The 17,975-nt window shown below is 39.0% G+C and overlaps 1 protein-coding gene across 1 annotated transcript in view; it reads left to right on the top strand.

The window, feature by feature from the left end:
- The window catches only part of LOC139733990 (ribosome biogenesis protein BMS1 homolog), a 29,341-nt gene continuing 11,366 nt past the window's right edge, over positions 1-17,975 (top strand). The window contains exons 1-19 of the mRNA XM_071644797.1: positions 1-189; positions 1,349-1,539; positions 2,331-2,410; positions 3,202-3,390; positions 4,164-4,306; positions 4,785-4,906; positions 5,649-5,848; positions 6,556-6,915; positions 7,515-7,574; positions 8,507-8,578; positions 8,894-9,206; positions 10,204-10,305; positions 10,775-10,944; positions 11,643-11,724; positions 12,458-12,744; positions 13,789-13,875; positions 14,526-14,627; positions 15,301-15,481; positions 16,177-16,235. Of these exons, the coding sequence (XP_071500898.1) occupies positions 14-189; positions 1,349-1,539; positions 2,331-2,410; positions 3,202-3,390; positions 4,164-4,306; positions 4,785-4,906; positions 5,649-5,848; positions 6,556-6,915; positions 7,515-7,574; positions 8,507-8,578; positions 8,894-9,206; positions 10,204-10,305; positions 10,775-10,944; positions 11,643-11,724; positions 12,458-12,744; positions 13,789-13,875; positions 14,526-14,627; positions 15,301-15,481; positions 16,177-16,235 (2,976 nt within the window). The 5' untranslated portion in view covers positions 1-13. The remainder of the gene's footprint in view (positions 190-1,348; positions 1,540-2,330; positions 2,411-3,201; positions 3,391-4,163; positions 4,307-4,784; positions 4,907-5,648; positions 5,849-6,555; positions 6,916-7,514; positions 7,575-8,506; positions 8,579-8,893; positions 9,207-10,203; positions 10,306-10,774; positions 10,945-11,642; positions 11,725-12,457; positions 12,745-13,788; positions 13,876-14,525; positions 14,628-15,300; positions 15,482-16,176; positions 16,236-17,975) is intronic.

Below are 17,975 nucleotides of genomic sequence, written 5' to 3'. Positions count from 1 at the left end.
TGAAGCTTGAGACATGGCGGACGAAGGCACGGCTCCCCACCGGACACACAGGGAACGCCAGGCGGGTCGCAAGTTCGAGAAGAAGAAGGCGAGGACCAAACCCCAGGATGAAAACTTGACAGCCAAGCAGCGTAACCCCCGGGCGTTTGCCATTCAGTCGGTCAACAAGATGGCCAGAAAAGTGCGGAGGTATGTCAAGAAATGCAAGAACACCAGTTTATTCTGTAATCTATTATTCTTGCAATGAATATGTTCTGAGGGTCTATACATGTAGGCCTTTAAACATCCATAAAAATTCCCTGATCACTACCAAAATTTAATCATCTGTTCTTTGTGACATTGTCAACTTTCCCTGCAAGTTTCATCCAAATCTGTCCACAGCTTTTTGAGTTATTTTGCACACAGACAAACAAACAAACAAACAGACCAACAAACAAACAAACCAACACTGATGAAAATATAACCTCCTACCTTGGCAGAGGTAATGAATAGAGTTTATGTAATCTCCCTAATCCCTTTTGGGTCACCATGGCCTTCCTGTTGGACTGAGGCACATTGCGACACCTAAGTTGACTGGCTCGCTTTACACGAGGTGTACTAGTAGTTGGGATGAATTACCGAGTGCTGATGATATGGTTGTGCAGCTTAGAGTAAGATTCACACAGAGTTAGCAGGGCATATAATTGATGCCTCATAGATGTGCACCGACACTGGTAAGGGAATGGTGTCCATTGGGCTCAGCATTCCGTATGAAAGTTGAAGAAGTAGACGGGTTGGATCTGTAGAATGCTGCAGAAACTAGGTAATCATACAGTCAACCTTGCCTAAATCAAATCTATTTGGACTGAAGAAATAGCTTCGACCTAGAGAAAATTTGACTTATGAGGGATAAAAATCGATAGAATATATAGAGAAGAGGACTAGAAAAAAATCTTGACTTACGTGATTATTCAACTTATGCAAGGTCAACTTAAGCAAGGTTTACTGTACTTAGATCATGTCTCATATTTTGCCATTTAGAATTATGATAAATAAAGAATCAGAGCCATTAATGCACATGGATATCCAGGATTAAACTACTAAAAAAGGAACCAGCAAATTATCATTGTCAGGATATTGAGAGGTATCTGATGACAGGTGAGCCTGATTTAGGCAAACAGATCAAAACATTTCATCCTCACAGCTTCAAAATGCTTGCCACTATAGATTTGCTCTCGCAAGCCTATTTCCAAAGCAAATTTCTTTCTCTATATTGGAGAATGCTTGTGACCTGCATGGTTAAAAGTCAGTGTGAGCATTTACTGTAAGAGTGAAGATGTACTTTGTACTTGATCTGTGCCCATCACAGAACTCTGGACATCAAGGAGAAGAAGCACCACATTCCAGTGGTAGACCGCACCCCTCTGGAGCCACCGCCCATCGTTGTGGCTGTCGTTGGTCCTCCAAAGGTCGGAAAGACCACCCTCATAAGGTGTCTGGTCAAGAACTTCACCCACCAGAACTTGGGCACCATCAATGGCCCAGTCACCATTGTTTCTGGTAAGAAACCATCTCTCATATGCTATTGCATCATTATTAACCTGTTGAGGACGGGCTGATTTTGCCACAGCACGCATTTCCCATAGACCCCTGCCCGAGTATGCTCGGGACGCGTCCTCAACAGGTTAGGTATAATTCTGTTTATTATTTGTGTTGTTACTACTACTACTACTACTACTGCTGCTGCTGCTGCTGCTGCTGCTACTATTACTACAGTAACTACTACTTCTACTGCTACTACTACTACTACTGCTACTGCTGCTACTACTACTACTACTACTACTACTACTACTACTACTACAACTACTACTACTACTACTGCTGCTGCTGCTGCTACTACTATTACTACAGTAACTACTACTTCTACTGCTACTACTACTACTACTGCTACTACTACTACTACTACTACTACTGCTACCACTACTACTACTACTACTACTACTACCACCACCACTACTACTACTACTACTACTACTACTACTACTACTACTACTACTACTACTACTACTACTAGTACTACTAGTACTACTGCTACTACTACTCTTACTTTTTTGACTACTGCAATGTATTATATCTTTTATTTCATTGATTGGCATGTAGGAAAGGATCACCTACTGTACATGCCACTGGAACAAATTAATTTCTTTTCTATGTGCTGATGTTATCAGAATGCTGTCCTCATCTCCGTCCTTGGCTTAGGCACTATGAAGATTGTTGTGATTGTTAAAAGTTTAATCTTACACTGTGATTCACATCTCTTGGATATTTGTTCCCTTTTTTTCCCATCACAGGCAAAAAGAGGCGCCTTACTCTTATTGAGTGCAATAATGACATCAACAGCATGATCGATATCGCCAAAGTTGCTGATCTGGTGAGTTACAAGTACAGGGAATCATTTTATTTCTCAAAATTTGTTAAGCAGTTTTGATCAATGGGAAGTTCTGTACAGTCCTTTGGAACAAACCTGCTACACACAAGAAATTTTGTATGGCAGTCATATAAAAGATGCATAGCAAATTGCGATATGAAAGCAGGAAAATTACTGAGTATTCCCTGCAGTACTGCTCTGGGTGTCTTATTGATTTGCATAGATGCACAATGCTGGTAGATTGAATAGAGTATGACTTGTTGCATTTTTGTATTTGAAAAGTGGCTAGTGTTCATTGCATGTTTTAGAGCTCAGATTTGAGTGGACTGAAGCATATTTCAACCCTGATGACATTGCTTGTGGCAAAAAAAAATGAAGTTTTACTAAAATATATATTTTTTTCCCTCTGGCCCAGGAGACGAATGTTGTCAGAAGTTTGCGTACAATGAATACTCTTTTCCCAGTCCCTACAATGATTTTCCTCATGTAAGAGGCATAAATTGTAGGCAAGAGTAGAAGCAAGTGTGTAGCCTTTTTCATATTTGAGAGACTGGGGAAGGTTACAATAAGTGCAGATCTCATAGTGACACCTTCAAAGTTTCATATCTGATTGTTTTGTGCCTTGCCCTCTACTGATGTAGTGCTAGAATTATGATCCTGTTATGGGAATTTGTGTCCTGATTTAGCAATGAATGTCACTTGTGGTGGACTTTTCATCCTAGACAGGTATGCTGCCATTCAACCCTCTATTCTCCCATTTTTTGTTTTCTCCCACCTCGCCCATTTCATTTTAGGCCCTGCTGCTGGTTGACGCCAGCTTTGGGTTTGAGATGGAGACCTTTGAGTTCTTGAACGTTGCCCAGGTGCACGGCTTCCCCCGCATCATGGGTGTCTTGACCCACCTGGACATGATGAAGGACAACAAGGCGCTGAAGAAGACAAAGAAGAGACTCAAACACCGGTTCTGGACTGAGGTCTACCAGGTGGGTGGGGTCATATCTATAACCTGTTCTTTGAGCAAAATAAAAACAATGTCAAATAGGACTGAATGACATTAACCCTTTATGTGTTACGTTTGCACACCCAACTCAGTCGACGGCATGCCTAGTTTGCATATTCTGCTCAAATACACAAATTCGCCCAAACTGATCGATAAATCACGCAGCTTGATTTTATGTGGTAATTGACTAACAAACAGTGTTCCTTACTGGATTTGTGAGCAAATTCCACATTTCTGTCATTGTTTTGTATGCACAAGTCATACCTCTGCTGTATTGTAGCTTCTCATCATTAGAAAGAAAAAAAAATCAGGGATTTGTCATACAATTCACATCAAACCAAAGCTTGGCATTTCTCAACAACTTTGCTTATCACATGTCCAGGGTAACACAAATCTAGAAAAGTTGCATAGATTTGAAAAACACAATGAAAAACCATAATTCTCACAGCAAAGATTCTTCTAAGTTTGTATCACTGATTGACCTAGTGTCCTGAATTCCTCAAAAATTTTGCAAGTTGCTCAAAATGACTGTACATCTGTTCATGCAGTGTTTAATGACACTGAAATGATTATTCACATTACATAATCATAGGCTGCATGATAGCCACCTTACTGTCCCTCTCAGCACCTTAAAGTATGTAATAAAGCAAAAAAGACATCTCTCAAACTACAAGAGTCGTATTTCATATGGGAAGCCAGCAAAAGGAAATCCCACAAACTTACTCAAGAGAGATAATCATCATTTTCATTCTCTAGGGAGCCAAGCTGTTCTACTTGTCGGGAATGGTCCACGGTGACTACCAGAGGAGAGAAGTCCACAACCTGGGTCGCTTCATCTCTGTGATGAAGTTCAGACCCCTCGTCTGGAGGAACACACATCCCTACATTATCGCTGACAGGTGAGCTGCCATTTTTGATCGGTTGTTTGATTGCTATTTATTTGTATATTTGGGTTGACTCAACCCTCTGTACTTTCTGACAAATGTTGGATCAGAATATATGTTTGAAAGACATTGCAGTACAGTTGTCATGATGTCGTGCAAACCTCAATGGAAAGGACAGACAAGATTTGTTTATCCACACTAAATATCATGTTTAGTCGCTCTGAAAATAATTTGATGTCATGAGACTGTGTTTTAGGCACCTAGAACTTCAGTGTTAATTCATTGAAGACACATCCCAAAGTAATGTGGAATAAACAAACGAGAAATACTGAAACACAACCAGAAGTAATTGGGTGAGGGAGAAAGCAAAAGTGGGAGAAAAATAGCTGAGAGAAAAACAAATCAAAGTGGTGTCATGTTATAAGTTTATAAAATATGAAAGTAACTGATACAATTTCTTCCTTTCATGCTGTGCCCTTTCTTTGTCATGCAGAATGGAAGACCTGACCAGTCCCGAACTCATCAGACAGAATCCCAAATGTGACCGCAATGTCGCCCTCTATGGTTACATGCGAGGAATCCCACTCAGGCAGAATAGCTCCGTTCACATTCCAGGTAGGACTAGGGATACTGGATTCTTGTTTGCAGTCAATAATGCCAATTACAAGTTTAACCACTTGATTTGGTGCTGTTTCCAATGGATGATTGGAAAAGATAATTGAATGCCAATTTTTGAAAATAATTTGTGCAATAATTTTGTCTGTCTCTTTCTATCTTTCTGATGTTTTCAGATTCAATTCAATTCAGTTCAATTCAGTTCAGTTCAATTCAATTCAATTGAAACTTTATTTTCACTTTTTCAACGTGCAAAAAAAAAAGAGAGAAAACCTTGTAAAATGTATTCACTGGTACTCCAGTAGAAAATACAAGAACCTAACGCAAACTTTATTTTCATCGTTGTTCTGAAATTTGATATTGAGGAATATGAATTTGTTTTGAGATGAACAGAGAAATCACGCATGCACCAGCATCCCAACTACACAGGAGGTGTGTTTATACGTGTATGCATATGCAGTATAGACATAATTTCAAACACACACGCAACACACTCACACACACACATATACCCAGATCACGCTCAATGTAGGCATACTATATAAAAGGTTTTCAGAACAAAGTTTTGATTACTGTCAAGTAAAGATTTTAACAAAATCCATGTCTTATGAGAATTCATATACAAAAATTATCTAAATTTCTCTTTTCATCATTAAAATTGCCTCCTTCATGTTTACAAGTCATTTCATTGTGATGTTACTTCTACTATGTCTGCTTTTTAATTTTTTTTTTTTTTTTTTAGGATGTGGTGACTTCGGATTGAAGGATGTTTCCTTTCTGCCTGACCCTTGCCCCCTGCCGAACAAAGAGAAGAAACGCTCCTTGAATGAGAAGGAGCGACTCATCTATGCACCCATGTCTGGAGTCGGCGGGATCGTCTATGACAAAGATGTTGTCTACGTGGAGTTGGGCAGCCACAAGCCACATAGTCAGAACGTTGAGGTATGATGTTCTCCATGACTTGTACATCTACTTGCTGGAATATTGTATTCATCATTTGTAACTAGAAGCTAATGACTCACTTGAAGGAATGCAAGATGATTGTTGCATACACGGTAGTTAGCATTTTTTTCTCACTGCAATGTAAAAGTAAAAATAATCTTGCTGTACCAGCATATTTCATTGCGTTTTATCAATCGTTGACTTATGTACCTTCTTATACACAAACAAGTAGAACTGTAGGATGATTTGTATTCTATGTCTTCTCTTATTTATTGTTTACTTATTGCTACTTTCAGTAACCCATTTCATTGGCATAGATATCACTCATGTATGATGCACACATGGAGGTTCAAGTTCAAGTTCAAGTTCAAGTTATTATATTTTTCTCCATCTCAACATAATCAATAACATATACCCAGAATACACATGAAAGTAAAGAAATATCAACGCAAGCTATCTATAAAAAAAAGGGGTACATTATATTTTTGATGGGAATTGCAGAAATTTCTATTTTGGTGATCAAAAATTAGAGGATGGAGACAGGGTACCCCTTGAATATTGAAGCTTGTAAATTGTGGGTCTCGCCACATTTGTGCTGCTGCAATGCCATGCTTATTTGCTAGTCTGTAGATAGTACTACATTTTAAGTTGTTCGTACCACAGTTTTATTATTTCTTTTTATTATTTTTCTTTTCAACTAATGACAGGATGAGGATCAATCCACCAACGAGTTGGTCTCCAGTCTGATCGGCACCCAGAAGACTCTGGACACCAAGATGGCTGCCAGCAAGCTGGCCCTCTTTGCTGACTCCAAGCCGGTGTCCTCCGAAGAGGTCGCCATGGATACCAACTTTGCCCTACCGGAGGAGGAGCGCATCACCGCGGAGGACGGGAGGGTGAGGAGGAAAGCTGTTCTTGGAGGAGGAGAGGAAGAGGGAGAGGATGATGATGAGGAAGATGGAGATGAAGAGGAGGAAGAGGAGGAGGAGGAGGAGGAGGATGATGGTGACAGCTTTGAAGACGATGATGAAGAGAATGAGGAGAAAGAAGAAGAAAGTAAATTTAAGGTAAGCCATCAATTTGTCATTGAAATCAATCTCATGATGAGATGTAATTCCTTGTTTTACAGAATGCCCCAAAGTTTCCTATTTCTAGTGTTAGTGTACTGTACTGGTATTCATAATAGTATGAAATGCCCAGAGTGTGTATTTTGCAATTTATGGTGTTTTAAGAGGGATCTAGCAAGAGGTATAAGATACACTCATGACTTGATTTCTGGAATGTACATATACATACAACATGTAATTGTGTAAACAGCTTATCCTGTCTTTAAATCAGAGCTCACTTTCATATGCGCAGTGACAATGCAAAATGACATGGAAAAAGATATTTGGCTCTTCTAGTGTAGCTGTCAAAAAATGGATATTATTTACTGCTGCTTGATTTCTCTTGTCTGCAAATATAACACTGTGATAAAAGGGAAATCTTATGAAGTGAAGGAGTTGTCATTTCACTGTATTTCAGTTTTTGATTTAAATGGATTGAATGCAGTGTCAATGGTCAAGTTTCATTTAGAATGAAATAAACCTTCCAACTGATGTAGTGATTTTGTTTGTATTTTTGATACATTGTGTCTTTGTCATGTTTATTTGTGTGTGCATATCAGCATCAGAAGATCTCCCTACACAGTACTGGAATGGAACAGAGGACTAAAAAGGCAAAAATGGTATGGTAGTATTAATGTCACAATGATGTTACATTGTACGTGTATGTGAAAAATGTGTGTACAATATCAGCAGTAGATATGGAGGGAACAAGAGTATCACTCTTCTGACTCAAAATTCCTTCAAAATTCTAATGTTTCCTAAAAAGCTGATATGTTCATATTTATGCGCTTGATCTCGGTTTAAAGGCATAATTTACAATTTGCAGATGTAACAAAAAGCCAGCATTAGTGTTTTAAGATATATGTAGTTCTAAAATGTGAGTTCGGGATAGAAACAACCACTGTAAAAATTTGAATCCGTATAATCGATGTTAAGTATTGTTAAATACACAAAAAGTGAACAATAGTTATAATAAAAATGTTTCCTGACTAAACCATCTACAGTTATGGTTTAATGAGAAAAATACTTATATCTCCTTAAATATATTTGGATTTATTGTGAAAATTTTATACGGTAGGATGTTTTGTGATACAACAGACCTACACATATGCATCAAATGTCATATCTTGAACATTTTTAAAATCACTGCTCCCAAAGGTAAACAGGACCTGTAAGGTACAACCAACTGTAGCATAGTGAAATGCATTTTGCATCAATGAGTTGTACTTTTAAGCCAAATATGTGCAGACATGCCCTTTAACAATGCATTGTCTTAGTTTGCACTAATTCATTTAACCAGTATTTCTGTTTTGTGATATACAATATGTTGTTCAAATTCCACACATTCTAGTTTACAATGTTATCACTGTTCTGAACCATATTTTGTAATTTGTCAATGTTAGAATGGAGGTACAGCCTGTAGTGACTGAAAGGTTAACTCTTTGCGTGCTTTGAGTGCTGATTGTCACAGAAAAACCCCATAGCATTGTACACACTGTCCAAAATCCCTGGTACAGAGAGGGTTAATAATTTTATTCATTTTGTTATGCAGGATGTGGAAGATCTTGCCTTTGCAGACAGTGATGATGAACTGGAAAGAGAAGATGTGATTTCTACAAAGAAAGTGAGAACTAAAAATGCTTTAGCAACAAAGTCATCACTTCAGCATAGCAACAGGACAAAAGCTGGCAGTGATGGTGATGATGATGAAGACAGTGATGATTATGATGATGATGATGACGACGATGATGAAGAGGAGGAGGAGGAAGAAGAGGAGGAGGAAGAAGAGGGGGAGGAACATTTAAGCAACAGGAGAGGCAATCAGGTGAAAATGAGCAGTGCTGAGGACAAGAGGACTAAAACTGTAATCTCAAAGACCATCCCAAAAGGAAATGATAACCTCGCATTACCGAGAGACTCCAACCGTTTATCTGAAGAGATGGGAGACCAAAGAACTAAGAAAGGAAAGTCTGTGCAGGGAAAGGGAAAGGAAGGTGACAGCACTCGGTTCTTGGAGAATGACTTTTCTGACGAGTCCAGCGACGACGATGATGAGGAGGTGGAGAAAAGAGACCAGAGCAAAGATGAGTTTGAAGAAAGAGAAGAAGACAGCGATGAGGAGGAGGACACAGAAGATGAGGAGGATGAGGAGGATGATGAGGATGATGAGGATGATGAGGGAGATGATGAGGGAGATGATAAAGAAGGAGATGATGATGATGAGTCTGACACCAAAGAGGAAGATGAGGAAGGTAAATATATTGTATGTATCTTTGTATGATTTTGACAGGAAAAATAGTGATAAAAGCTTGTTTTAACATCTAAATGTTATTGATCCTTTACCCAGTTTTTATCCTTATGAAAAAAAAAAAAATTGTTTCTCTAAGAATGAAATCTTTTTTTGAGAAAAGTGTGCATTGCATTTTAGATAGCTGATACCAGTGTGTGATTGCAACCCGTAGTGAGGTGGCGGAGAAAATAGTTCTCAGGCCACAAAGCTGGCATTGGCATGGGCATGGACGGAAAGACTGCATACAATATTCTTACCCCATATCTACCTCTCATTTCATCAAATTTATGCTTTTATAATAATAATAATAATTGATATGATTTATATAGCGCCAAATCCACTCTGCAGAGTGCTCGTGTGCCCCATATTGTAGTGAATCTTGGAATTATCAGAGAACCGGAGTTGGATGAGCGTAGAGATCTAGCAGGGATGTAATTATGGAGTAAGTTTATGTTTATATAGCATGAGAGAGTATCCTGCAAAGCAAAATTGGGCCAAAAACTTCGGAATGTGTTGAAAGTCATGGTGAAAGCTGAAAATTTCACTAAGTCTTGTACGTCTAAAATGCAGATTTAACAGCAGAATTCAGCACTTATGATGCGTAGATGATGATTTTAGGACAGTTTGGTAATAAGGTACAGAACAGATATTTTAGGGGTCAAAGGGTATACTGTATGACTTACAAGAAGACTACACTCCAGACACTATATTCTACTAGGTTCTAAAATTGTCTGGTTCTCTTTGATTATAATGTGTTGTCATTGTGAATGTGGTCAAAGATTTCATGTCTATCGCTACTCTTTGTATTCTGTTGCAGAGACAGATGTATAGATTTAAAAATTGCCTTCTTTGATCTTACTTGTATTGTCTTCTGGAGTATGGTGACATATGGTGTGTCTAATTTAGTGGGAAGTATTTTGCTAGTGGTTTTACAAGTGTTATCTTTCCCTTGGGTATAGGTCACCTCAAGTGGAAAGAAAATCTCGCCCAGAAGGCTGCGCAGGCCTTCCTGAGACAGCAGTCACAGACGCCCAACCTCCGTAGACTGGTGTATGGGAATGGTGAGTGCTTCTCAGCTACAAAATGTATAGGCAGAAAGAAAGGGGTGGTGGGAGGGCATGAGAAGGAAGAGATGAGCTAACTACAATGTACAATAGGTCGGTAGCATGTGTAGTTTTAGATGGTAGGACTAGTCGGGCTTTTGTCGTGATGTTATCCCTTTGGGTTAGAGGCAAACACTCTGACCCTTGACAGTGGACTTTGAATCAAGGTACCTTGTTGCAAGACAGTCATAACTCCACATTTGAAAGATCCCCCATCATGTGACATTATAATAATATGACATCTCAGTGTTGCTATCTGTCAGATGATAAAACTATTGATGTATACTATCATAGCAGAATTGTTATCCTGTGGTTTGAAAGTATGTCCTAGGAATATCAAGGAAAGCCTTCTGTGAGAAAAGTGCAAGAAATGAAAGTAAAAAATATATCTTTCTACACGTAAATTACAAAGAATTTTTCTCTGTAGTGGCTGAGGCGGCATCTTCTGATGATGAAGAAGGAGAGGAACTCGGAGGACTCTTCTCTGTTGCCAAGACGACCGCAGACTCGCGGAAGAAGAAGCTACGGAAAGGGATGAATGACCTGGACAGTTCAGCCTTCCCCATAGAGGTAGTACGGGACTGGACTTCGCAGGAAGTAAGTCGTAGAAGGAGAGAGTAGTTTAAAAAGAAAAAAAATACTAGTCGATCAATGCCAGTAAAATTATGCAAGTGATAATAAGGTTCTAAAATCCTAAAAAATTTTGTTTCTACAATTGGTATTATCCATCACATTGACATGTAATTTAGATTAGGCAATCAAAACGTTACCTCAAAAAGATCCTTGTAACTTGTGTTGGAATCTACGTACATTTCCTTTTGATATAAGAATTGAGTCGCAAAACTTGCAGTTGTAATATTCACATCAAATTTTAGGGGATTTTAATGACTTTTTAGGGGAGTTGTAGTTGATGTTATTGTTGATAGCAGGTATTTAATACCTAATCTTATGTATGGACATTTATTCTGTTCATAAAGTTTGGACACTTCATAATGAATACTGTAAAACGAGGAATGTTCGCGTGCATTTTAATTTCGCGAATTTTGCGAGCGCCAACATTTGCGAAATTAAAATGCGCGCGAAAGTGGCAATTCGCGAAAATTTCATGCTGCGAGAAAGGCCGACGGCTCCATTTCGCGAAATTTTCATGCCGCGAATATATCATGTTTTACAGTAAACTTGAACTACTTTCTGGTGAAGTAAAGCTATATATTCGATGCTGCTGGAATAGTTTGAAACCAATAAAATAGTATGCTTTCTCCCTTATCTTTGTTTGTTGCCCAATCTTTGTTCAGATAAAGAATCTCATCGCAGACTGTTTTGTGACTGGAAAATGGGAGGAGGGAGAAGACGCAAAGACTCTCCTTGATCAAGATGGTAAGGATGTCACCTGTAGAGGGCAGTATTTCATGAAAGCTCATGATAATTTTGCCTGCAAAATGAATCTATCTTTCAAAGATTTAATGTGTAGAATTTCCTTGCTTAGATGCTGTTTTGAAACTGCTTTTCAACTTAGGAAGTTGCACTTGGGTCTAAAAAAAGATCTGAACTTTTTTGTCCTTGATAAAAAAAAAAAAAAAAAATCTTGAAGTAGCTACAAAGTCTCAAAGCCAGCTATTTTGTGTATGTGTGACTAATTAATATTGTATTTAAGTTCAATAAATGACAAGCATTGTCACATTTGGATATATGTATGTTCACTTAGCAAATGTAGAAACATCTTCATCTCAAGAGATTAGTGTACTATTTTTTTTTTTTTGCAAATGAATGAAAGTTCCTCTTTGAAAGCACTTCAGTCTTGTTTAGGGAACCATGTCAAGAGGCTTACAATGTGATTGCCCAGTACAATGATGTACATCTTGCAAATCACATTTGTTAAGATTCTTGGGAGTGTTTGATTTTCTCATCTCAAAATTCTGAATTTGTAAAGTTGAGCAGTGCCCATATGATTAACAATTTTGAATGTAAACTTTTCAAGAAACAATGTGTATTCAGCACTGTCATTTTGTGTTTTTCTTGGTATGCCAAATAATCCAGATCAAACTGCCAGCATGGTTTATAAATGGCAAAGTACAGAAATTAACCATTCAGTTTTGCTCCACTGTCACAGATGAGCTGTACGGTGACTTTGAGGACCTGGAGACCGGTGAAGTCCACAAGGGGAATCCTGCATCAACAGTCGATGATTCCGATGTCGACGAGAGCAGCGACGAGGGGAACGACGACGACAATGAAGTGGTGGAGGAGAAGAAGAAGGCCAAGCGAGACATGACCTTGGCAGAGAAACGAGCCGAGAAGAAGCGCAAACTGAAGGAGCTGTTTGACGCCGACTACGACAACAAAGGCGGCGAGACGTACTTTGACGAACTAAAGGAGGAGATGAATCAACAGGCACAGGTGAGGAATCTTTATTTTGACCGTGTGCTGGTGCCTGCAGAATGGTTTTGATAGTTATTCATTAGACAATAGAAACTTTGTAAGATTATGTTCCATGATTTTGTTTTGTCCATATATCTGGGTTCTTATAAATAAGCCAAGGAAGGAAAAACAAAAACAGAAAACAAAAACAATCTGTATATGACCTAAAGCTTTATTCTCCATCAGGGATATATGTGAGTTGAGAGAGAGGGTGGTCTCTTGAAGCTGTTCTGTTTGCTTACAGATTATGAAATGTATGCTGCCAGGAAATCCTATCAATAAAAGCTTGATCTTGAAGGAATCTCCTCTTGTAAACCTAGATTTGAGTGTGTGTTATTGATCACACATCACAGCTTTCAAATTTGTTTGTTTTAGTTCTCCACTTGTACACAAGAATGAAATCATTACAACAAAATCATCAATTTTCACATCAAAATGTTAACATTAGTACTTTAAAGATATAGGTATGATTGAATGTATGAAAATTTCATTGTATCTGAAGGTGTACAGGATGTAGAGTTTGTGTAGTCCTTGTTAGCAGCTAACAGATCTATAGACTACATATTTGGACGACCAAATGAAGTGAGATATATATGTACTACAGCGAATTTGACGTTTCACTTCTTGTTGTTTATTCTGCCATTGTTGTTGTTCACTTACATTTCAGCAACAGGGGGTGCTAGACCATAGCGGTGATCTACTACATTACACAGGTGAAGGAGACTGTTATCGATAGATAATTTGCTTGACTGCAATAACAGCCTCTGAATGAACATCTAATAATTTTCCCTTACTTTCAATTGAGGGAGCCTGAAGCTTTGATATTTTCTCTAAGATGTCAAGTTCTTTGCTCTCACTCCCATGAATGATAATCAATATGAAGTGAATTGAACACTTTGTATCTTATCTGTCTGTCTCTCTTTCTCTTTACTGTCTTCACGTCCTTCTACTTACCAAATTTTTGTGACTTAAAGGGAAAGTTCCCCCCACCCAACTAATCAGATTTTTCTCTGACTTCACCAGTTAAACCGGAGTGAATTTGCTGACATGGACGACGAAATTCGCACACAGTACGAGGGCTTCAGGGCGGGCATGTATGTTAGGGTGGAGGTAAGTTTATACAAAAAAGAGAAGAAAAGTGAAATTAATGATAAGAAGATTGATTAATGGTAAGGGAAAGTGCACTGAATGAGAATGATCATCTTTAACAGGAGTCATTTAAAGGAATGAAATGGGTCAGAAATATTTAAGTAAAACTGGGCAAATGGTTCAAGAGGGAAGAGAATGAGGCTATGTGAACACTCCAACAATGTCATAGTTCCAATTTGTACATCGCTATGGGTGTCATGTATCATGCGCTTTGAGTATGTCACTAATTGAAGATATACATGTATTTCAAGATGAAACCCATCTACATTGTACTGTCAGATTTATGAGATTGCTTGCTTCTCAATTCCTCTAAGATCAAGTTATTAGTCTTGGAGTTTGGGGGGTCAAGCAACATCTAGCAGAAGATGAAAGAGTGTCCCATTCTTACCTTGACATAAAAGAAATTTGAAACCTGTGTGAAGCCTTTGATTTTTCCATCTTGCACAGTTCATTTAGCTGGAATATAAAATGTTAAGATTGACAAATATTTGATATTAGTTCAGCTTACCTTTATGTGCAATTTAAGAGAGGATTTTCAGAGATGTACAGATGCTTGCTATGAATGATTATTTGACCAAAGTGTACTCTTGCATGTATTTCCCTTTGCATAGATTTCCAGCATGCCCTGTGAATTTGTGACGAACTTTGACCCGACGTATCCCATCATCCTCGGCGGTCTGCTGAACAGCGAGGAGGCAGTGGGCTACGTACAGGTGAGATGATAGTCCCCCACTTGACACTGTCATCATCTCTGGTATCTGTACTGTGGAGGATGTCAATGGTACTTTGAGGAAGTAGGAGAACTTGTGTTAGTGTATTCCCAAGAGTCTTCGAGACATGGACCTCACAGGTGTATTACATCAAGCTACGTACTATTTATACCACAAAATATGAATAACCACTTTTGAGCCTTTTTTAGATGAAATGTTTTTCTTGTGGAATAATTCTTGAGAATTGTGAATTTCATCATCTACTGTATACGCCATATATTTCGCGAGTTTAAATTTTCGCGAATATGGACTTCCCAACAATTTCGCGAGTGGTGAAATTCGCGATCGTGGAGTCCCGTACTAAACGGAGAAGTGGACACGCATACGTCACATTCACATCGGGATCAGAGTCAATATTTTCGCGTGTCTTTAATTTCGCGAATGGCACCTGACTCGCGAAATTCGCGAAAATAAAAACCTCGCGAAATATTCGGCGTATACAGTATATAATTATAACATTCTTATTATGTCTCTCTATTTCCTTAGTCGCTGCTCTCTTATGACTCTGCTTCTTATGTTAACAACTTCTTTCAATCAGTGTTTCTTTTTGTCTGTCTGTCTGTCTGTTTGTCTGTTTGTCTGCTCATCTGCATGTTTCTGTATCTGTTCCTTTCAGATGCGAGTGAAGAAGCACCGGTGGTATTCCAGAATCCTGAAGACAAGGGACCCCCTCATCTTCTCGGTGGGGTGGCGCCGCTTCCAGACGATCCCTCTCTACTCCATCCAGGACCACAACGGGCGGAACCGGCTCCTGAAGTACACTCCTGAGCACATGCACTGCCAGGCCATCATTTGGGGTAAGTAGAGCAGGAGGGGGTGGGTAAAGGGGCATTGTATGTGTAGGATGAGGGCAGTGTGCACATCTTATCTGAAATATGCACTGATGCCCAAAAAGACATTAGAATTAGTCAAAGTAAATTCACATCTGCAGATCTATCCATGCTTGATTAAAACAGCACGGAGGACCAATCATAGCTGGAGTGGTAGCAAATGTGTCTATAAAAGGCATATGGTGTGATGTGCTATATGTGAGATAGCCATCTTGATGACATGGCCATGACATGAATTTTTACTAAATTCTCTGATGTCGTGGAAGCAAAGTGACAAAAATAAGTGTGTGTTTTTATTTTTATTTTTTAATTTGTGGGTTCAGCTAAGTGTTAAAATGTATCTTGAGTTTACTGTGCACTTTTTAGAGTTCAAACATGTTAATAGAAATGATGTGACAATGATATTGTATGTGGGACAAGGGAAGGTTGAGGTTGTTTTGCCATTTTTGTGATAGGATTCATTAAATGTTCTTATTTTGTCATTTAAATTGTATGATATAAAACCTTTATGGAGGTCATTGCTCTGAGACATTTTTTCCCCTCTTTGTTTTAATACACATATAGGTTGGCAACATTTGCTGAGATAATTTTCAGAATTTCATTGTTGTTGTTTAATAATTTAATAAAGCTGAGTTGTGATTGGTTTTATGATCATTTTCCAGGTCCAATCACACCACAAGGGACGGGTGTGTTGGCTGTACAGTCTGTTTCTGGGAGGATGGTAAGAATACTGAATTTTGTTAAATTTTGCCTTACGGTACATTTTAAACAAATCAGAAGGCAGCAATGCCTCCTCATTGTACATATGTATAATGTACATGTATGTTGTCTACTCTGGAGCCGAGAGCTGGAGCGGTGTGCCGCAGCACGGGTCGCCCGGCAGGGCCGCGGCTAACTTTGCATGGGCAGTGCTTTAGTATTGGCACAGGTCCGATTACTTTACACCCTTGTTAAACCATGGGGAAGTGAATGTGAACGATATTTGAGCAGTGATTGATTCCAGTTTACCATACCGTGGCTTGAAATGCGTGTAGAGGTGTAATTCTGATTTACCCGTGCCCGTAACTTTCCCCCTACTTTCCGCTTTGAAAACTCAGCAGCTTCATCCATACCCAGGGCTCGTACGTGTCAGGGAATTTCTGGAAAATCAGGGAATTCAAAAATACTTTTTCCAGAAGCAAAAAGTCAGGGAAAGTCAGGGAATCCATCTATTTCTTTGGAAAGTCAGGGAAAATCATTTTTTCGAGGTATTTGTTAAAATGGTATTTGATTTCTATTATCAACAGAGGAAAAATAGTTTGTCAAATTTGTGGTTTCTCGTATTAAGACCGTTTTCGTAATAAACTCCACGCAGATACTGTGTCTATTGCGCGTCCTTCATGTGCGGTGCACGTGTACTTGTGTGTATGACTATCGACTTGCAGAGGTGCCGTGGTGCCTTTGTGTAGGTGCCTTTGTGCACACATACATGTATGTGTGACATGAGTGCTGCTGGTGATGTGATTGGCATTAATTGCGTGCATGATCGAAGCGTCAGTCATCTAATAACACATATGTATGATTACTTTTGGATCGAGATAGTGCTTTGATTTTGATATAAAATTTGAATTAAAGCATTTTACCACAGAATATTGACAACACAATCATTTCAATGTAAATAATTTTGCATCATATGCCACTCATGTACACGTGTTCTTATTAAAGAACCTCTCAAAAAAAAAAACCTCTCTCGTGTCTACTTAGCTTACTCGACGGACGATATCGCAACCTCGTGGTTGCTTATTTCCAAAGGCGCAATTATCGCAAGTCCGCATTTAGGCTGTGCATGCGAGCTCTAGCTAGCTTGCGCTACTTTGCTGCAGTGCGACCGGCCTATCTCTTGGTTGTTTTCCGCAAGTCTGCCTTTTTCGCGAGATACGCGTGAGTGGCGTGATATTTGTAAACAAAAACTGGTGTCTCGTGATTTTGACAGTGATTTATTACACAATAAAATCTTATTCGACTTAGGCACAGTGAATTCAATGGTTTTTCCGTAAAAGTGTTCTTGGAATTTCATCGACTTAGGCGAGTATTCGACTTACAAAATTCGACTTGTGAGTGAATTATACACGTAAGTCAATGGGGAAAAATCTGGACTTTTTAAAATCATCGACTTGCGCGATTATTCGACATATGCGACGTCGACTTAGGTGAGTTTAACTGTATATTTTTAGCTCACCTGAGCCAAAGGCTCAAGTGAGCTATTGCGATCGCCCTTCGTCCGGCGTCCGTCGTGCGTCGTGCGTCGTGCGTCGTCCGTCGTCCGTCGTCCGTCGTCCGTCGTCCGTCGTCCGTCGTGCGTCGTGCGTAAACTTTTTACATTTTCATCTTCTTCTTGAAAACCCCAAGACCGATTTTTTTCAAACTTGGCAGGTAGCACCCCTAGGGGGTTAGGAACTCAATTTGTTAAAATGGGCACCAT

The sequence above is a fragment of the Diadema antillarum genome, unplaced genomic scaffold, assembly GCF_040938485.1.
Source record: "Diadema antillarum isolate AM-2024a unplaced genomic scaffold, OU_Dant_1.0 seq00000507_RagTag, whole genome shotgun sequence".
Classification (NCBI taxonomy): Eukaryota; Metazoa; Echinodermata; class Echinoidea; order Diadematoida; family Diadematidae; genus Diadema; species Diadema antillarum.
This window is presented reverse-complemented; position numbering and strand designations above follow the sequence as displayed.